This window comes from Danio rerio, chromosome 15 (assembly GCF_049306965.1).
Source record: "Danio rerio strain Tuebingen ecotype United States chromosome 15, GRCz12tu, whole genome shotgun sequence".
NCBI classification, from domain to species: domain Eukaryota; kingdom Metazoa; phylum Chordata; class Actinopteri; order Cypriniformes; family Danionidae; genus Danio; species Danio rerio.
Genome location: NC_133190.1, coordinates 20,568,191 through 20,591,356, shown reverse-complemented (window position 1 = coordinate 20,591,356; position 23,166 = coordinate 20,568,191). Strand labels below are relative to the sequence as shown.

Below are 23,166 nucleotides of genomic sequence, written 5' to 3'. Positions count from 1 at the left end.
TGGAATATTTGTTTTAAAAGTTTGGTATTCAAGTGTTTTAATCTTAATTAAATAACAAGTGACTTCTGGACTTCTAGATAACAGCAAGTGCAATCAAAACCAATAAATATAAATTGACTAATAAACAACATATTTAACATATACCCAATTTTGAACAATGTGAAAATCATCAGATAACCAGTATGACACCAATATAAAATGCATTTTAGTCGATTAAATATACCAATAATCCTGTGCACAGAATGCCTTTAATAAAAGGTGGACAAGTGTCAACAGCATTTGCATTTACAACACAGATACCAAACACTATGAACATGCAAACTTGATTGGAAAAGTACAATCATTTACAAAAGGAAATACTTGTTCAAATGTTACAAATTTGTACAAACAAAATGGTCCCTGCTTTTACCACCTCTTATTTTGAAAGTGTAGTCAAGAAATGTTGGCATATTTTAGTGAAAAATATATGACAGTGAATGTGCGCATATTCCTCTGATGATATGTTCTCCTAAAATGGCACAGACAACACATGCACACAATCTGTGGTATGTTTGTCACAATTTGGCAACTAATGCAACATGTTTATTACTGCTTACTGCACAAATAAATAAGCTTTTTTTCTTGGTTAATCACAATGGCATTGTTGAAATAGTTTTTGGAAAACCTCAACACAGAAAAACCTTTTAATAGTATTTAGCTGTAAACTGATTTGAATTATATTAACATTTCAGTCGTCTTTCATTCTTTAAAATACATATACTCTGTTTTACACACATTACCTGCTGTTATGAAATGTGAGTGAGTTCACAGTTAGGGCAGGTAAAAAGTTTCTGAGTTTTGTTTTTTCAGGGATGAGGTATATGTGGGGTAAAACATTCATTCTGAATGAATCGAAAACCTCATGCTTTATCTTCCTTCTCCGTGGTCCTCTTCCACCCATGCAACAATCTTCCCTTCCCATCCAGGTATAACAGCATCATCCTGAAACACCTGAAATGCAGCCAAAGGTTTAAAGAAAGACGTTAAGGGTGTGCTCAATTAAAACAAACTGAGATTGCTTTATTATTGCAGTTCAATTGAAAAGTATGAGCTTTTCCAAACCAGACTTACTGCTGTTTTAGCTCCTTTATAAGCTTTTCACAACTGACAGAATTAACATAATATGTACGCACATATTTAATAAGGCCCCATACAGGAGACATTCAGTGCTCATCATAAATGAGTACACCCCTCACAGATCTTTTTTAAATTAATATTTTCTATGGGATGCTATACAATAATATATTTGATGAAATTAGTCAGTATCGAAGGCAGTACTGGAATTAATCTAACATTATAGCTTAAGATCACAATGCAAAATTTAGTACAACCAAACGAATGTCAAAGAAAGCCTTTTTTTTTTTTTTGCAGTAAGTAATTTGAATTTAAAGCTATTATCTTTTTTTGTCCTATTTTAATGAATATAACTGTTCAATAAAACATTTTTTGCACCAAAAACACATTTTCTATATTCACTGATAAATGGATAAAAATCTTCATTTTCAAAAGGGACTGTACTCATTTATACTGTGCACTGTTATGTCATAGATACACTCACCCAGGAGCGGACTGGGACAAAAATTCAGCCCTGGCACTGTAGCCACACAAATTACCACACCGACACAAATTATCACACCGACACAGCCCCACCCACGGAGACGCACATTCACTATTTATTTTGGTGTACAGATGGTGAAATGATATGACATTCTTGCCAGATTTTGATTAACCTCGGATTGGGTCGGCCCATCTTGAAACTAGGTGGCAATTGCCGATTGGCTCAAATGCTTAACATTTTTTATTAGTATTATTTTCATTATCATCATCATAATATCACATCTAGCAAGAGATAAAAGCTGTCTGCACTTAAAAACAATACATATATAAAAAAAAAAAAAAAAAAAAAAAAAACTGACCGGCCCACATTTAAGAATTGGTCCGGCCCTTCTGGCAATTGCCAGAATTGCCAGATGGCCAGTCCGCCCCTGCACTCACCTGCCACTTTATTATGTACACCTGTCGAACTGTTAACGCAAATTTCTAATCAGCCAATCACATAGCAGCAACTCAATGCATTAAGGCATGTAGATATGATCAAGACAATCTGCTGCAGTTCAAGCCGTGCATCAGAAAGGGGAAGAAATGTGATTTAAGTGACTGAGCGTGGCGTGGTTGTTGGTGCCAGACGGGCTGACTATCTCAGAAACTGCTGATCTACTGTGTATATGTCCTAAATAATTTTAGTTGTTTATCTTTTGGTTTGATCTTATGAAGGATAGTGTGAATGCTGAGTAAATCAGGACTAAATGCATCATTTTATTTATCTTCTTGGTTTAATAGTAAAACATGCACTGCGCTCCTGCATTGTTTTTGTGTGTTAAAATTGGTATCCTAGGGCGCACTCACACTATGCTATCCAAACCGTGCCTAGGCCCGTTTGAGAAGTGTAAGTGCTCTGAATCGGCCCTGGCCCGGTTGGAGGATGTGTGCTAGAGCGTGGTTACTTGTGCTTTGGCGCGGTACGCTTGTAGTGTGAGTGCAAAGCGCGCCTGAAACTGAAGACGAGATGTGGTTTTTAAGGAATTGTTTCATATAGATTTATTAATCTTTCTTACTGTTCAATCAACGCAAACTGTCGCAGATTATTAAAGATGCAAACCCCTCACTGCACGACAGCTGCACCTTTAGCAAACCTCCTAATACCTGCAGCACAAGGACCTTATGATTGTTTATGAGCGTCAAAAGTTGCTGATCTGTTCTGTGAAATATTTGACTGCGTGTCACTGCATCCAAAACGACTAAAAGTATATAACTAAAGAAATTGAGAGAACGCTTCTTACTGAACAGTGCATCATCAATGACGTAAGCGTACTCAGGCGCAAATGCAATGTGAGTGCGGACCGTCGGGGGAGAGGGGAGATATTATAAACAGAATACCTCAAAAGGTCATGATCCACACTCATTGAGTAATTGCATTATATTTTTATTTCACATTCTTCTGGAAAATAGCCACAAAGGTTAACACACTGAGGAAGGCGTTGAGCCGAAATGTTTGTGGTTATATTTCTTAAAGAATGTGAAATAAAAAAATCTAAAGCAATTACTCAATGAGTGCGGAGAATTACCTTTTGATTTATTTGTTGGTACCAACTGAACCAAGTAAACTGTGTTCACATGCTGTCTTTGTAATATTGTATTGTTTATGATTGACTGTAATTGTGGGCGACGCAGTGGCGCTGTAGGTAGTGCTGTCGCCTCACAGCAACAAGGTCGCTGGTTCGAGCCTCGGCTAGGTCATTTGGCATTTCTGTGTGGAGTTTGCATATTCTTCCTGCGTTTGCGTAGATTTCCTCAGGGTGCTCTGGTTTCCCCCAGTCCAAAGACATGCGGTACAGGTGAATTGGGTAGGCTAAATTGTCCATTCTCATTGTATGTGTGTTAATGAGAGTGTATGGGTGTTTCCCAAAGATGGGTTGCAGCGTGAAGGGCATGAAAATGATTGAATGAATGGTTGGGATTGTTTTCACCTCTTCTTTCACCGTTCCGAACTCTGGATCCAGAGATTTGAAGTGATATCTGAAACTGCCATGTCGATCCACAGCCGCCTTGAAGTCCTGCAGAGTAACGTCCCCCAGCCTACCAATAAAAACATCAGATCTAGATCATACGACATTGACTTATTTCTACAAGATGATGCTATGATTCTTGCCTCACCTTTTAGGGATGTTGACCAGGAAGGGTGTGAGAGAGCGATCTGTGTAGTAGAGTACTTTGGTTGAGGCTGCTGCACTGAGAACAGGGCTACTGTGAGAATGAGCGATCTCTGAAAGCAAACAACCAAAACATGTATGTAGCGGAATACATTATAATGGCTTTTTTATTAACACTTGTGTGCTAATATGTGAGCTGGCTGTTGTTTTGACTGGATTCTTTTTAGTAAATTGGTTGAACTGTTTCACAAATACGTAGGGTTGATCCTGGACAGGAGACCACATGGGAAAACTATAAAGTTGCTGCTGGAAGAAGTGCTAGTGAAGCTAATTGGGGGTGCTTATCTAGTACACCAGTATATTTCTAGGAGCACTATACAGTCAATGAGCAGAGCACAGTCCTTTGGATGATAATTTAAATTGAGGCCTCAACTCTGGTCATTAAAAATACCAGGATGTTATTTTAAAAGAATAAGGGTGTGTGCCTAATGGCATCTGTCCATCCCCATATCTGTAGTACTAACTGGCATCACTCTAATGCCTCTACACCAATTTGCTGGTGTGAGGTGTGCATTTTGGTGCCAAAGAGCTTCAATCTGGTCCTCCAGGTGGATGCTGCCCATGGTGGTGGTAAAAAAAAAACCTCTTAAATGTGGAATTTGAATGAAAGCACTATATAAATGCAGTGTATTATACTGTAATTTTGGCATTTTTAAAAATGTCTGGAATGGTTAATACAATATAACACAACCATTCATTGATTAAAAAGTGGGAAGCATACATGAATGCCTAGGAGAATAGAACTAAAGTGACCTACTAGAGGTTGATGGCCATGATTCTCGGTCTGTGTGATTGGCTTTTTTTCCAGGTGACCTTGTTGAACCCTGTGGTGGGATAAAAAGTTTAAGTGGACATGGCATATAGAACATTATAGTGATTTATCATCAAAAAGTTACAGACTTCAGTAAAAAAAGGATTGTTTTGTTATTGCTTCAATATATTTTCAGTTGTTTTTTTTCCTGATCTTGGATCAATTTAACACATTTATGAAATTTTAGGCACCGACAAACTAAAGACCACAATTAGTTTTAAATAATTTTTGGTGATTTGCTTTATTATACTGCATTTATCACATATTATGCCTGAAACATCAAAACAAGACAAACAACAAAACAAAGCATCTTAAACAAAATGAGTTCTTTCACCAATTTCAAGCTTCTGAGCTCATGCTCCCATGGCGTTAGTTGATGCTAAGCTATCACAATATCATATATTCAGTACTGTGTATTGATGTGTGTATATTCCATAGAAAGTGTGAAGCTGATTAGTTGGTTCTTGTCACATGACTCGCACTGTGCTTGTGTCATTCTGAAAAGTCTATGGCTGTGTTCAAAATGACCTACTACTCTAGTAGGTACCACACTTGAATTTGAATATACTACATCGCTGTTAAAAAAGTAAGTTCTATATCCTCCTGAAACCTAAAGATTTTATTTCTTTTTTATGTGCTTCTTACACCCTTTGAGATAAAAGAAAATCTACAATTTAGAGTTTTTACATTTTGTTTTTATTTTTAATTTTACAGCATGTCCACTGTAGTGGACAACAGGACCATTTTAGTTCAAAATGACCGCCACTCAGACAACAAAACTGTACAGGATATGGCTGTAAAGGGATAATAATCCAATATTATTGTAACAAAAACTAAACAAAAGCCATTTTTCCTTTTGTATTGAAATTCCTGAAACAGTTTAGTCTGAAAGAGAGCCAAACTCAAAAAAACTAAACAAAAACAAAGAAGTGATGATAACCCAAAATAAATTTACCATAAAAAATATTTAAAACTGATTGTCATTCTCTAATTGTCTCTAATTCTCTAATTGTCTGATTGTCAGACTAGAAATCAGAGGGCCCTATCATACACCCGGCGTAATGTGGCACAAGGCGCGGCACAATAGTCTTTTGCTAGTTTCAGCTTGGCGCAAGAGTCGTTTTGAGGTTTTGCGCTATGCTGCATTAGCGCTCATATGTGCGCCCATAGGCGTTCTGGTCTAAAAAGGAAGGCGTTCTGAGGTGGACCGCTGGCGCGTTGCTATTTTGAGAAACTATAATAGATTTTTCATTAGACCAAAACTAACCCGGTCTAAACTCCGGCGCAGAGTTGTGCCTCGCTTACGCACAAGAGAGCAATAGGCAAATATCTTTACATATCAAAAATTTTAAATATTAACGATATATATAGGATATAATAAGAATAGATATAGAATATAAATATAAAGGATTTAAATATTACAAAACATATTATTTTCTAGCCTATATAAATATGAAAAATCACTGCTTTTATGTCTTCTTCATCTTGGGAGGCTTTTTCAGTTCATTCATAACAATTTGCTTTTGTATAATGTTATTATTATTAGCAGTATTATTTATTATATCCATATTTATATTTGTTTTATTAAAAACAAGCTTAGATTTGCCCACCTGTCAGGTTTTAGACCATATGGGGCACAGCATGTGTTTTAGGATATAACACAGGTTTTTGAGCACATTTTGTTATTATTATTCATTTATTCGTTTGCTGGAAATTAGAACTGAATTTAGAAATAGTTTTGAAACGAATATTTGCGTTTAACAAACAAAAGTATTTATGTATAGACTAATTGATGTCTGTGCGTAAAGGTTTCTCTATCCACGAGCGAATGTGAAAGTAGATCCATTATCTCTCATTCTCACGCAGTAAATACTCTGTTTAACAGTTTTCTGTTAAAAAAAAACTGTCAACTGTTAACTGTTTGCTAGTGAAATGCGCATTTTTTCCACTTAGACTTACGTTGCGTCCTGTAAATAGCGAATGCGCTTATGGCGCGACGCAGCTGGGTCTTAAAGGGAATGGGAGATAAAGCTCTAATTGGTTTATTCTCAAAAACACACCTATAACTCATTAAGAAAATAAACTCAACCCTTTTAGACCATGCACCACGGCGCAAAGCAGATTTTCCCGTCCTTAAATTAGCAAAAATGCGTTCTGTTACGCCCTGAAAGCGTTTGCGCCCTGCGTTTTGCGCTCTGCGCATGGACCGTCAAAATAGAGCCCAGAGTCTCTCTCAACTATTTTCTAAAGCAGTGGTTCCCAACCTGGGGTCCCCAGAGTTTACAGGGGGCGCGCGGGATAGGATAAGTATTGAGGTAGAAAAAGGCATAAAAATGCTCCACTATTATAAAGGGCTTTGCAATTAATCGAAAATCCGATTTAGATTTCGGTTTCAAACGATTATAAAAAAGCATTAATCGAGATACATGATTATTGCATCATATTTTGCCACGTTCCAGTTGTAAACGTGTTGCTCTTAAAAGCGCGAAAGAGCTTATGTGTGTGTGCAGCACGATCACGCAGTCAGAAGCATGCGGCCGGTCAGCATTCACTCATTCACACACTGAGACGAGCAGAGTAGCGCAGACATCTAAAGTCATCTTAACGTTAGCGCTTTAATGGTCAAATAGGTGTCAAAACGCGGTGTTTAGTGATTATTTACATTAACCCTCATTTGTGTAATAAACAAACGAGTTGAGGATCAAAAGACGTGAAAGAGAAACCATTAAAGAGACAGCGCGCTATAATCCTTCTGCCGCCTGTTTTTATCATTATTAAACAAACATAACAAGAAAACCCTCGCTGCTCTTGACTGAAGGATTTCTGTAGCTAAAGGGTTTTTCTTACAGTGAAGATGCTTAAAGCACAGTTTGTTTTATATTTTTATTCTATTGTATTTATTTCTCTTTCCTTTGCAGGGTGGAAAATAACTGTATGTATACACTTGAAGTCAGAATTATTAGCCCTCTTGAATATTAGCAAACCTTTTCCTGCCCAATTTCTGTTTCATGGAAAGAATATTTTATTAACTTATTTCTGAACATAATAGTTTTGATATCTCATTTCTAATTACTGATTTCTTTTTTTCTTTGCTATAATGACAGCACATAACATTTTACTAGATATTTTTCAAAATACAAGCATTCAGATTAAAGTGCAGTTCAAAGGCTTAATTAGAGTAATAAGGCAAGTCATTATAACAGTAGTTTATTCTGCAGACATTTAAAAATATATATTGCTTAAGGGGGCTAATAATATTGACCTTAAATTGGTTTCAAAATATTTAAACCTGTCTTTATTCTAGCTAAAATAAAACAAATAGAAGAAAAAATATTATAGGAAATACTGTTAAAATTCCTTGCTCTGTTAAACATAATTTGGGAAATATTTATAAATAAAAAAAATCTCAGTAGCGCTAATAATTTTGACTTTAACTGGCAATGGTTTTGAATAATCGTGATTACAATTATGACCAAAATAATCGTGATTATGATTTTTCCCAAAATCGAGTAGCCCTACTATTATATATGTATTTTTAAGTACCAAAAAAAAAAAATCTAAACACATACTTAAAATTCCAACATAATAGTGAAAATAATTTTAAAAAATAACTTTAAATAATTATTTAAATTTTGCTCACTTGCACAATGTGCTTGTCAACGTGTTGTAAAGGCAAAATCAAAACAAAAATGGCAGACAAACGTAAATGCAGTGATTCTTCAGAGGCGAAGAAAAAGATTAGACAGTATGACAAAGCCTACCTAGATTTTGGTTTTATTGAAGGCCAAGACAAGTTAAAACTGATTAATTAATATTTTCTATACATATTACTATATATTAATATTACACAAACACACACACACACACACCCACACACACACACACACACACACACACACACACACACACACACACACACACACACATATATATATATATATATATATATATATATATATATATATATATATATATATATATATATATATATATATATATATATATACACAGTACATATGTGTGTGCGTGCGTGTGTATTTATATGGTGGGGGGGGCTCCAATGTTTGTATATGTTCATGGGGGGGGGCCCAAAGAAAAAGGTTGGGAACCACTGTTCTAAAGAATCCTCTCTGCTTTAGTTCTGCCTCCTACAACATGCAGTCATTAATTACATTAAGATGGTCCTGGTGTCCACTATAGGGGACATTTAAAAAGGGATAATTGGAAACACAAACAAGTTAACAGCTTTGAAAGCTAAGTGTATTGTTCCTGACACTATAATAAACAAATATATATGTAGTAATAATAATAATAATAAAACATTTTACCTCTTTCCTTCCCATAAAATGTGTTTTTGTATGTCGGCCATTTTGGATGCATGATAAGAAGTGGTTCCTAGCATGCCAGCTAATCAAATGACATATCACTTGAAGTTCTCCACTACAGAGGACACAAGTCAATGGGCGGGGTCTTATATAGTATGAATGTGAGTAATATGAATGGAATTTGGACATACTGCATCTGCCATTAGTCAATATCACATGACCTACTGGTGTTAGCTGTATGGCTTCACTACCATTCATAAATGTCCTCGCATGGCATCATGGGATAGTGTAGTATCCATTAGATGCACACTTCAGAATCTCGCTGGAAGTAGTAAGTCATCTGGGTGCTACTGTTTTTCAAATACTATAAATTAGTACATACTACTCGGCTCACATACTGATTTTAACATACTATACAATACGGTATGGAAGTATACGATTTTGGATGCAACCTACTTTGACTGTTAAGTTGAAGTCAGCTCTCTCCTCAGTTTACTCAATATGTTCTATAATCCAGAATGCTGGACAAAGATAAAGGTAACTTGCCTTTCTCTCCGGTCTTTTTTTGGTGTCTGAGGTGTGAAGGCGGTCCACTAGACTGGCCACCCCCTGCTCCAGTGTGTCCAGTGTGTGATGCTGTGGGTCGTGACCACTGAAACTGTCCCTCAGGCTACGCAGAGCGTCCCGCACCAGCTGCAGCTCATCCCCCTGACAAACACAGAGTCAAATAACATCACACAGACTGAGGGAAAACTATTTCAAATAAATGAAAATGACACGACTCACCATTCTGTGTTGGAACACAGCCGATGACGTATCCATCATGTGACTGTAGCCATTATTCTCACAGCCTGACAACTGAAGCAAACAGTGTTGATTTATTAAAACTTAGCAGTATGCACTATTTTATGTGAGTGTCTATTAAATATGAGGCTAAATACATTTAATGGCGCCCTCTAGTGGAATCAATCAGCGACAAAAGGTTTACACTAAAGACCATAGACCACAGATGTCAGAGCCAGTTCCTGGAGGGCTGCAGCTCTGCACAGTTTAGTTAAAATTGGCTTCAACACACTTACCTGTAGGTTTCAAACAAGGACTCAAATAGTTTGATCAGGTGTGTTTAATTAGGGTTGAAACTAAACTGTGCAGAGCTGCGGCCCACCAAGATTTGGCTTTGACAGCTGTGCTATAGACAGTTCACTCACATTACAATGAGTGGGGGAAAGTTCAGTATTGTAGGTTCAGTATTGCCACAACAGTGAATGAAGCCCTGCCTTCTGGTTGAAATAGTTGAAATATCGTCTTAATGGTCATTTTTAAGGGAATGTCGTTTGGTGACTACTATTTGAATATATTAGTTTTGACTGCAGGCGGCATGGTGGCACAGTGGGTAGCGCTGTCATCTCGCAGCAAGAAAGTCGCTGGTTCAAGCCTCGGCTGTGTCAGTTAGCATTTCTGTGTGGAGTGTGCATGTTCTCCCCATGTTTGCACGGGATTCCTCCGGGGGCTCCTGTTTTCGCCACAAGTCCAAAGACATCTGCTTTAGGTGAATTGAGTAAGCTAAATTGTCCATATTGTGTGTGTGTGTGTGTGTGTTTGTGTGAATGAGAGTGTATGGGTGTTTTCCAGTGATGGGTTGCAGCTGGAAGGACATCTGCTGCGTAAAACATGTGCTGGATAAGTTGCCGGTTCATTTCTTTGTGGCGACCCCTGATTAACAAAGGAAGACAGCAGAAATAACCCCACATTTATATCCCATCGCTTATCATGTCCTTCCAGTGTAGTCCTGCAGTCTTTGGTCAGGATTCTGCCTCTTCTCTTAAATACGTCCTCTGGTTACCATTGGAATGGTCATTAAAGGAGATTGGTGTCATTCCAATCTTTGCACACACACATTAGCTAGAGAAAACTGGAAATAACATATTTTAGACTTAATTAGTGCTGTGAGGGATAGTCACCCCCAAATGAAAATTCTTTTATCATTTACTCACGCTTTACTTGTTTAAAATCTGTATGCATTTCTTTGTTCTGGTAAACACCAATGAAGTTATGAAGTTTGAAGTTTGGAAAATGTTGGAAAACTGTAACCATTGACATCCATAGTATTTGTTGTTTCTACTATGGAAGTCAATGGTTAGAGGTTTCCATCTGTCTTCAAAAACACACCTTCATTTGTGTCCAACAGAGGAAGGAAACCCAGAAATGTTTGGAACCACTTTAATAGTGAGTACATTTACATTTTTGGGTGAACTATCTCTTTAAGCAGCAACAAGAATAGGACAGGTCACTTCAAATTTTGTTGCTGATTTGAAAAATGTAATTTAATTGCGAGTTCAGTGAGCGGTTTTTGAGATTTCAGGATTCCCCCATTGAATGAACTGCCTGAAAATGTTGTACATAAAGCCACTGAGTGAATAGACTTAAAACTGTGGACTTTGGTTTATTACACACAATGTTAGACTGTGGCTTATTGTGCACTATAGTGGTTTATTCAGTTACCCTGTGGTAGCTTTCACTGATTCTGCGCAGTGCATCATCCAGTTTTGTTTGCTGTTGCTGAAGCAGTCTGTCTTTCTGCCCGAGTTCTTTCTACAAAGATACAAACCATTGATTTGTGACCACAACACTGCATCAAACCAGTAGAAAACCACAAATCTAATTACCAATAAAGATGACTAAGCCACTTTAAACATGTTTCTAGCACTAAGCATATTCAAGAATGAATTCTCCTACTTTGTATTCGCTCAGCAGTCTATTCCGTTCACTCAGCTTTCTTTCTAGTTCCACCTGAAGAAGAAAAGTAAAGCTTTGAAATATGCATTTATATATCTGACAGGTGTATTGAGAAGAATGAAATGCAATTGGATTTTGATTAATTGAATTTAGTTTTGATCTTAAACTCACGTTCTGTCCCTCGAGCTCCTCTCTGGTCATACTGGATCTGAGCAGCTCTTGTTTGAGCTGCAGCACTGAATCCTCTTGTACAGACATTCTCTGCTGCAAGGCATCCTGGGTAGACAGATGGACACAGGAACAAACCTTAATTATGCCAAATGGCCCAAAATCTGGTGCAAATTGTGAAAAGCTAATGTTCAAATCAAAATGTCTTGATAAAGTGCTAATATAATATAACATAATATAATATAATATAATATAATATAATATAATATAATATAATATAATAATATAATTTAATATAATATAATATAATATAATATAATATAATATAATATAATATAATATAATATAATATAATATAATATAATATAATATAATAATATAATTTAATATAATATAATATAATATAATATAATGCAGGGGTCACCAACATGGTACCCGCGAGGATCACATGTGTTGCCCGCAGGCCTGTTCTAAAAATAGCTCAACATAGTGCCACTTACCAGTAAGCTTCATCTAATATAGAAGTAATCATTTAAAAATGTAAATATTTGCAGAGATATATAAAAATAAAGTGTTGCAAATTGATACATTAAATACAGGGTATTTCCTACCCTGTTAAATCATTGTTGATAACTTTTGTGAGAATCATTAACATGATCAGTGTCTTCATATGGATGAATATCATTAATTATTACCAAAAACATAAAGTATAATTAAAAGTAAATTGAGCAAATTTGTTATTTGGGAAGTGTTTATCAAACTGGTAGCCCTCCACATTAATCGGTACCCAAGAAGTAGCTCTCAGTTTCATAAAGGTTGGTGACCCCTGATATAATATAATATAATATAATATAATATAATATAATATAATATAATATAATATAATATAATATAATATAATATAATATAATATAATATAATATAATATGACATTTAAATTTGTATTATATTGTTTAATTATGTGTATAGGCATTTTTGTTTTGACGTTTTTATTTTATATTCATCAGTAGACAAAAAAAAAAAAAAACAGAAGTATGTAAAGAGTAATATAGTCCTCAAACCCTTTTCAAATCATCAGTTATGTTACCTCATTAAAAATAATGAATTCAGTCATTAAAACAAAGCCAATTTACTATTTAGACATTCTGTACTCGTTTTCTCCTGGCCTTACCTTAACAGCCTGCAGATTGCGTGCCTCCTGTTTGTATCTTAAAAGTTCTCTCTGAAAAGCACAATACAACACATTATAGCTATCTCTGTAACCCTTAAAACACAACAAAATGCAGTGCAAAATTTCAAATTCATAAAATACTGTTGAAAATGTATGCACTTTAAAAATATTTATTTGTTAACACTTTATTTTAAGGAGCACTATCACACAAGTTCTGTGCACTAATATTGTATAATTAAAAAATAATAATTACATGATACTAAACCTAAAGCTCACACACATTCTAACACTAATCATATAGTGAGTACATAGTTAATAGAATAATTAGATGGTAACAAGAACATCTTAAAATTCAAACGTGACCTTTTATTTTAATGTGATCATTTGTTTTATGTAAAATTTTGTGTGTTGCTTGCTCTTTCTTTGAAATTGTTTGTTAAATTAAAAAATGACTGATAATAGTTTGTGCTTCAAATTTTTGGCAAAAGTTAAAGAGTTTCTCATAAATCAGAACAACAAAAGTGTAATACAGCTTTAAATTTTTTTCTTTCTTTTTCTTTCACATTTGACTGGTTACTGTTTCAGACAAGCAATAAAGTCGTGTGTCAGTAAAATAATTTAAAATATAATACAATTACTTATTTGTTGATTAATTTAATATGTACAGTTGTAGTCAAAATTATTAGCCCCCTCTGAATCTTTTTTTCTTTTTTAAATATTTGCCAAATGATGTTTAACAGAGCAAGGAAATTTTTACAGTATGTCTGATAATATTTTTCCTTATGGAGAAAGTCTTTTTGGAGAAAGTTTTAGTTTTTTATAACACAATTTTAAGGTTAAATTATTAGCCCCTTTAAGCTCTATCTTTTTTCAATAGTCTAAAGAAAACCATCGTTATAGAATCTCTTGCCTAATTACCCTAACCTGCCTAGTTAACTTAGTTAAGCCTTTAAATGTCACTGTAAGCTGTATAAAAGTGTCGTGAAAAATATCTAGTAAAATATTATTTACTGTTATCATGGCACAGATAAAATAAATCAATTATTAGAAATGAGTTATTAAAATTATTATGTTTTGAAATGTGCTGAAAAAAATCTTAACAAAAAATAAATGAACAGGGGGGCTAATTATTCTGACTTCAACTGTACATTTAACACACATAAATGCTACATTAAATGACAATGAAATGGCATTACATTCCTATTAAACCTTTTAAAACATTAACACATAAATTTATGTTTTTTTTTTTTTTTTTTTTTATTGAGTTCTGTGTATAAAATCATGTGTCATTCAGCCACCAAAATGGGATCTTATGTTTGAGCAACATAATAATAATACATAATAACATAATAATTCTTTGAAGTTTAAGTCACCTTCAGATCTAAAGATTCCTCCATACTCTGGTCCAGACGGCTGCGGGTTAAAATCTAAAATGGCAGAATAAAAAGAAAGTGTTATTATTACCATAATAGACTGGGCCATGCACAGCACAGGTCCTTTCATTATCCTTATGAAGGCTCAGAAAGTGTGATGTTATCTTACCAGCTGCTGCTCAGAGCAGGCAGTGTCCCCGAAACTCAGAGTAGACGTCTGCTCATCCTCGGGTAGAGAGCCGTGCAGGAGTAAAGCCTGATGAGGACAAGGCATGTGTTAAGTGAATAAAACTAGACCTCTCGCTGTGAACATATGCTATTGCACCAACAGTCCTCCAAACAATAGTCATTATAGGATCAACCTTCATTAGGCTAACCAGCTTCTTTTTAAAGCTACATCTCCTTGTTTCAATCTTGTTATCTTTATATTCACCTTTCTTATATTTCTGTGTTAGAATAGTTAAACATCATCTACAGCTTGAATTGGTTGGTCATTCGTTCTGTTCAGAAGCCTGGATAAGGTCACATTAATCATGATGGATTAAAGTCAACCAATCTGTCCAAACTAATGCACAGAATAATCTCAGTCTGACCAAACGAAATGCTTCACTTATAACAAGGCCCAGTCCACATAAATACATCACATAAAATTGTTCTTTATTCATTCATGCATTTATTCATTTTTCTTTTCGGCTTGGTCCCTTGACTAATCTGGGGTCGTCACAGCGGAATGAACCGCCAACTTACCCAGCATATGTTTTACGCAATGGATGCCCATCACTGGGAAAAATTGTCCTATAATAAAGCTATAATGATGATGATGATAATTAAAGGGACAATTTGTAAGATTAACTAGTGGTTGAACTAGGTATTGCAGTCCAAATTTAACAAGTTTTTGTTTCACCCGGCCCCTCCGCCTTAGACTGACACACAAGCAGGTTGCCAGAATGAGGGTCAAAAGCGAAAGCATCCATACAAGCAGATTACAAATGAAGTCAATGTAAATGTGTGAACATAGGCAAATTTCTGTCAGGTGGCACAAAATGCACAACGCAATTGCTGCCAGTGCATGGAATTCATCTCAATTGTGTTTTACTGTGTAAATTCAAAAATTTCAATTTGTGCAGAAAATTTGTGAAAAACATCCCGCGAGTGACAAGTGTGTTCACTTTACATGTTTCTTAAATATATGCAAACATATTATAATATTATTATGCTTTAGAAGAGTCAAAAACTTACATACAGGAAAATAATTAAAGGAATAAAATATTACAAAAATTATTATTTTCTACATTTATAGAATATATATATATATATCCATGCCTTCTTTGTGTCAGGTTGCTTTTTCAGTTCATGACAATTTGCCTTTGTGTAATGTTATTATTATTAGCAGTATTATTTATTATATGCATATTTATATTTGTTTCATTAAAAAAAAGCTTAGATTTGTCCACCTGTCATGTGTATTTGGATACAACTCAGTTTTTTGAACACACTTTGTTATTATTGTTCATTTATTTTTTTGCTGGAAATTAGAACTGAATTTAGAAATAGTTTTGAAGCAAATCTTTGTGCAAACAAAATTAATTATGTAGGCTAAAGGGTGTCTTCAGCAGAGTGTGTACATTACCGTTTCCTAATCTACACAAGAGAGAAAGTGAAAGTAAAGGTCGATTAGCGGAGGCTCATACTTTATCCTCGTGCTGCAGATGCTCTGTTTAACTGTTTTCTCACTAGTAAATCATTCAGTTCTTCTATTTACAAAGTCCGCCATGTAAATAGCAAATGCACTATGGAGTGATGCAACTGACTCTTAAATGGAATGTGAGATAAGACTCTGATTGGTTTATTCTCAAAACAAACCCATAACTCATTAAAACAATAATCATAACCATGTTAGACCATGCACTGCGGCGAAGAGCTTATTTTTAATTTAATTTAAATATTTTTTTTTATAGCTAAAGTGGATTCAGACACGGGCTTAATGCTTTTGCTCCATGCGCTTTAGACTTTGCACCTAGACCGTTAAAATAGAGCCCCAAGTGTATCATAATTTGACATCAAATTTGACAGGCATTTTTACCCAATTGTTTTTTATATGGTCACAATTAAGTTTTGTTCTGTTAAACATTAAAGAAGATATTATGAAGAATGTTGAAAACAGGTCGCTTTTGACATTCATAGTAAAAATTAACTATGGAAGTCAATGGCTACCTATTTCTAACATTCTTCAAAATGTCTTATAAAAAACCTATAAAGACCTGGAACCAATTGAGGGTGTGTAAATGATGAGTAAAATTAATTTCAAATGAACTTTCTTTATAAGCCTGTTGTTGAAGAGTGTTACAGGCACATCCATAACACAAATGAGGGAAAACACAAATTGATTAGTCTAGGGGATTTATTAAGATAAACAAGCAAAATAATAACAAAGTACGGGGAGGAATCACAACAAAACTTCCCATCCCTGATATTAATATACGAGTATCTCACCTGAAGCCGTGAGACCATTTTCCTGGTCTCCTGCATCTCCTTCTCCAGCTGTTCCTGTTGGGCACATAGCTGTTCTTCCCATGTGCTGCTTTCCTCTTTCACAACATGTTCTGGGCCAGGAGATGGATCAGTGGCTGAGGATTTCACCACATCCTCTTCAGAGGAAACAAACACAACAAAATACATGAAAACATGCATCATATTGGAACATCTGTATCATATTGGGCTCCATCAATGGGATATGTCCTACCTAGGCTTTGTGGTTGTTCCGTGTGGTTTCCAACCAGCTCTCCTGAATCTTCAGATTTGGCAATAATGTACTCCTCCTTAGGTGTGTGTGATGGACTGGATGAACTGAGGCTGGAGAGATGTTGAAAAGAATCATGAGCAAAATACACTCTTATATTAACATTGATTGTTCCATCAAGAAGCTTTTACAACTATGGAAACTTTTCAATGCAAAAAAGCTTCTTCAGTAACATGAGGTTCTTTAAATTACTAAATTGTTAATCACAATATGATGGAATGTTGATTTGAAGAACTTTTCATAAAAAGCTTTTATGGCTTCACTGAAAAGAAAAATGTTCTTTTTAAGCCTGTACTATAGATATTTGTGTGATCCTAATTGGTCAAACATAACACCTAGAGTAATTTAATACGAACAAAAGCCTTTTGTTTACGTAAGGTATTCGTTTTAGTCACATCCAACTGAACTAAATAGGGGAAATTCCAGTTGCATATCAAGATTCTTATCCAGGTTTCAGTTTCAAACCGCACTAGAAGAGCATTCCTCAGTCACGTCATTCAACTGCTTTCAGTACAGATGAAATGAGAGACTTTATCTTCAACACCCTAGCTGTACCTCCTGCAGAGGAATATGATATTAAAGAGTTCTCTCTAACAAAGACAGAATGAAGTCTGTTGCACAGAATGGGAGACAAAAGAGCTCTCTGAGTTGATTTCATGAGAGTCATCTTTCCAGTCTTGTTTGAATAAACTGATTATGACATGTTGATAAGGACTATTAACCGGGATTACATCTACTTGATTAAGCTTCTGAGAACGACTGTGTAAAGAGATGTGTACACATGCATGACATTACAGCAGAACGCTGCACTGAGAGGTGTCATAGCGCTGAATGTTAAGTATTTATACAAAGAGAGACATGTACATTTATACTGCAGATGTAAAACATAATCTGACTGATTCATTTAGAACCAAGTGCATTACATTTATTGCATAATTAGTTCATTAAGCTGTGGCAACCTCTGATAAATAAGGGACTAAGCCTAAGGAGTTTCGGGGGAAAGCTGAGGGGGAAACTTTCAGCTGATTGAGGATGTTACTGTCTTTATTCATTCATTTATTCATTCAACTGATTTGTACAAAACAGACTAGAATAGCGAAATGTTGTATTCAGTCCCATTAAACTATTTACTGATTCATATCTTTATTTCTGAATCATTGAATTGTTCACTCAGCTGTCTTGTTGAAAACTGAATTACTATCTATAGCAGTGGTTTTCAAAGTGGGGGTCAGGACCCCCTGAGGAGTCGTGAGACAATGAAGGGAGGTTGCCTGGTGATTTACAAAAATCTATTTATTTTTATTGAACCATAAGAAATACCATATTTTATCCATAACCTACTGAAAAGAAAAAAAATAGTTGTTTATACTACTGGATATAGTAAATATAGTAGCTTATAGTTACTAGTTCTATTGGATTGGGACCCCTGCGGTAATTACAGTATATTAAAGACACAGCAATAGCGTCAAATGCAGCAGATTGATTTTATAACATCAGGTTAAACTTTGTGGCACATTTACAGCCCTGATATACATTTAAAAAAAATAAATGAAGAATAGAGTTGGGTCTATTGGAGTGTGTGCACCATTGCAGATATCGATAGATAAGATATTGGGGGTCGCGAGTCACTGGCATTGTTATTTTGGGGGTGGCGGGCTGAAAAGTTTGGGAACCCCTGATCTATAGGAGTGTTTACATGAAGAACTAAGGGACTGTTCACACAGAATGCATTATTCCTCTCCAATGCTCTACTTTCCTATTGTGTCAATGTAAACACATGCTTGACAGATGTCTGTGACTGTTACACTCTCCTCTCGCATCTTTTGAAGTGATTTTGAAGTGCTGTGCATGTGAGCGCTGCATTTTTTTTTAGACATTGTGTGAAGTAAAAAGGTCTTAAACTATATTTTTAGAAGCAAAGTCATATTCTGCATGAATAAGACCTAAAACATGCATAGAAACTTTCAAATGAATACATTACTCCCTTTCATCTACATAACTATTGAACTGATCGTCAAGTTCATTCGCATTTTTGGATGAAAACATAGCTAATGATGGGTTTGATCCTAGGGGACCTGCATTTCATTTTAAACTATGGTCATGTGTAATTGCATGGCGAAATATATAGGACTTTCAATATTTGAGGGCCAGAGGGGAATTTAAAGGTCCCAAGAAGTTAAAATAAAGTTTTTAAATGTTAGTCTCAGCATTATTCATTTTCAGGATATTCAAAAAATATTTAAAAAATAAAAAACTGCTATAAACATGTAAAGCCTGTAGCTTGTCACTTCCGCCCAAATTGATCAGCGATTTTATTCACGTCACCTCACACTACCGTTTCTCATCACATCATGATCAATCAAATGCTCTCTATTATCTGACAGGCCTACCCCCTTCAAGACGCTCCCCATTTGCTTTTTATTTGATGCACCCTCTCTTCGTGTTTCGGTCGAGATTAAGTCAATTATCGAATAAAAATGCATATAAAGCACTTCACGGGAACTTTAACTATAGGTTTAAATAAAGGTTGTAATAAGATACTTTCACAAATTACTGCCTTCTTATTTCTTTTGGAAAAGGGAAACATTCCATGTAAATGTTGATAGGAACATTAGCTCACACAGAAATGAGCTTTGTTTTGGCTAACATATAGCTGCAAGACCAACTCAACCCTGTTGTGACAGTGAAACCCAATAACACACAAATTCCTTTTAATGTCACCTACAAATGGCTCATTCGTATTCTTTCTCAGTATATGGCTCAAGTTAAAAGAAGTTTCCCTCTTCCAACCTTACATTTTGTTTTTATTGTACACATAGTATACCATATATTCTATATTCTACAATGAAAAAATGATTCAAAGATGATTTACAAGATGATGGATTTACATTTTTTTTTTTTTTTTTTTACATTAGGTGATTGTAAATTGCACAATCCAGGTACAGAGAGAGAAAATGGGGCAATGTGGCTGTATTTTGGGGCCTTGGGTATTTGTGACAATGATAAAAAATAAAAAAAAAGGTTAAAAAACTTCAAGTGGACTGGATTAACATGGCCACTATCGTGCCGAACCATTCTAAGAACACTTCGGTACGGTTACTACAACTATGATGTCGCGCCTCGTTTGCCAAGCTACCACAGCTGGCTCAGCGGAAGCGCGCTAGTCATCGGACATCTACAAGTGAACTACACTACAATTATAAAAAAAAATCACCCAGGTCTAAACCGTACAGTTTAAAAAAGGTTTTAAAACCACAGAGCAGGCTCTGACAGAGAAGTGAATAACTCATCACATTCTTACAAAGATATTTTATTTATTAAAGTTATTTCATTGACGTAAATACAATTAACCATGTATGATATAATTACTAACCTTTCATCTAAAATCTTAAAATAATAAAATAGCCTATAGTTTTATTCATGGCAAGAGTTTTATTAATTTGATTGAAATCCTAGGCAATGAGACTTTTAATTCGCCTGACTGAATGTGAGTTTGCACGCAGCGCTGCATTTAGTTGCACAAAAACTCGCTCTGATCCGAGTGAGAACTTTACCAACAACTTCATGCGCTGCTGAAAGACTTTTTTCCCTGCTGCGCATCAAATAAAGCGAATAAAGACACGCTTAACATAATCGATTTCCACAACAACATCACTTTATCCATGAAGCACGAACTTGCAGACTCTTTTAACAACCAGCTCAGATGAGGTTTTTAACAACATGCTCAGATGCTGTCAATAAATATGTAAGTTGGCACTTTTTTTTGTATATTTTTTATCAATGAACAATAAACAAGAATAACCCGTGATATGACTCGTATTCAGTGTAAAGTGACACTTTTAAGAACACTACTTGTTACCTTAATTTCCCAAACAGTAATTTATGCGCAAAGTATCAGTATCGGATTGGTATAGCTGATATCCACCTTCATTTTGCTTGGTATTGAATCTGATAGGAAACCAGTGGTTTCGCACATCACTATCAGTGACTACTGTTGTCTTTGTGAAGTTTATTCATAAACTAATTTCGAGAGGAGCACGTGATTATGATTGAACACGGCTGGTTCTGCATTAGCATGCTTGATCCACCAATCAGGCCATTCCTAACCACTATAAAAAGCCAGGGTTTTCTCACTACAGTCATCTTCGATTTGAAGAATCCCCCCTTCCACCGCTACCTTTTCACCTTTCCCTCCATAGGGCAGCACGGTGGCTCAGTGACTAGCACTGTCGCCTCACAGCAAGAACGTCACCGGTTCTAGTTCCTTAACAGGCCGGTGGTCGTTTCTGTGTGTAGTTTGCATGTTCTTCCCGTGCTTGCGTGGGTTTTCCCCGGGTTCTCCGGTTTCCTCCCACATTCCAAAAACATGTACAACAAGTTAATCGTTAAATCTAAATTTCAATACAGGTAATCTAATAATGCAGCATATCTTTTAATAGCCTTCAATCTTAATCTTTAGCTATTATAAAAAGGGGACTTGTCGAGATCTACCTGAGCTCGAGGCTCCCCTCTCTTCCTCCAAACGGGAGGGAGCCCAGGGCTCAAGAACCTTCGAGCTCAGGGCTCTCTCCTGGGACAGCATGCCAAACTTGCTTAAAATCAATCATCAGCTAAGTGTGAACTCTTGAAATTAGTTTTAAAAACACTGATTTCTTTACAATTTTAAATCTTTTCTGCTGGAGATGCTGTTGTCTTAAAAAAAAAAAATGTAAATAAAATAATCTTACACATACCTTAAGAACGGTATAACAGAAAATGTTGGCTCTTATAAAACCTAGACTTTTTTGGTTACCATCACATGCCTAGCAAGTCCTAACAGACAAATTAGCTTAGTTTCTAATAAATTAATGAGTCTAACATAACGGAAGATGAAACATTCTCCCTCGTCATTTACTCCACTCGCATGACCTCTTTATGATGTACAGTCTATTAAAACCCCATATATCCATCAGCCCATTTATGAAACGGAGCGTTTGAGTGGATTGATACATCCAATCATATACAGAGCACGCAGATGGCACTGACCATATTGAACTCAGCAATTCCCGGTTGCTAGGTGACTTCACAATAGCAGGCAACACCCACTCATCAATCTTTTAAAAGCAAAATAGTAAAACGGTGAAAAAACCTGCACAGCCACATATAATATCACAATGTTGCAGTCAAATGACAGACAATGCTTCTGATGATGTCCTAAATGGAATGGAATGGAAGATGGACACAGGAGAAGAATGCAATCATTGAGGGAGCTGTGGAATTTCATTCATACCATTTCATTTGTTTGGCTCCCATGATGCTGATTGCCCTTTTAACCCCCCATTATGATCCGGCCCAACCCGTGGGGTTTGAGGAAGCGGAGTGTCATCAACACAGCGCTGGTCCAAAGGGTGTGTACATTCCAAATCCTTGTCCACGTAGCTGCCGGTTCGGTCAATTGAAGATGATGGACGGCAGATTCCAGCCCATGCGTTTATCCTCCAGTCCTCTTTCTTCAGTCCAGCCTCAACACTTATGCTGTAAACCCAGATTAAATAGCCTTTTCGGGTATTCCCAGAGACTCAACGGTGAAAATCCCAGGCAGAGACAGCATGTGTCTCTATGATAAGAAGCATGAGGTAATCCTGTTTTCAGTTCTGAGCCATAACAGGGGAGTAAAGAGCTTCTGAACGCTCTGCCGTCCCCCTTCTTGAATCTCCACTAACCACGCGACTCCTGTTTTTCATTCTCCCTGGTTTTGAGATATTTTTCCCTTCTGCTCTTCTGTTTCTCTTCGCTTCTCGTCTTCCCCCTCCCTTATTCCCTCTTTCAGGAGTCAGACGTGGTTCAGCCCGGCTCTGTTTACCCTCCCCTCCTCCATCTTCAGCCCTCCCTTTCACACACAGTGGTGGGCTCCAGGATGGAGGGGGGTGGAAGGTTGCATGTGGGCAGGAGGAAAAAAATGGGCGTCTCCTCAAAACCACGTTGATGTGTGTG

The 23,166-nt window shown here is 36.0% G+C and overlaps 1 protein-coding gene across 1 annotated transcript; it reads right to left on the bottom strand.

Moving 5' to 3' along the window:
- Positions 1–235: 235 nt before the first annotated feature.
- dixdc1a (DIX domain containing 1a) lies at positions 236–22,954 on the bottom strand. Its single transcript, NM_182884.1, is given in 15 exon segments — positions 236–990; positions 3,567–3,675; positions 3,754–3,862; positions 4,567–4,633; positions 9,492–9,653; positions 9,732–9,803; positions 11,448–11,537; positions 11,682–11,735; positions 11,853–11,957; positions 13,021–13,071; positions 14,394–14,447; positions 14,563–14,649; positions 16,887–17,041; positions 17,137–17,246; positions 22,463–22,954. Coding segments are annotated over 15 exon segments (1,332 nt in total). The 5' UTR covers positions 22,486–22,954; the 3' UTR covers positions 236–906.
- Positions 22,955–23,166: the final 212 nt, after the last annotated feature.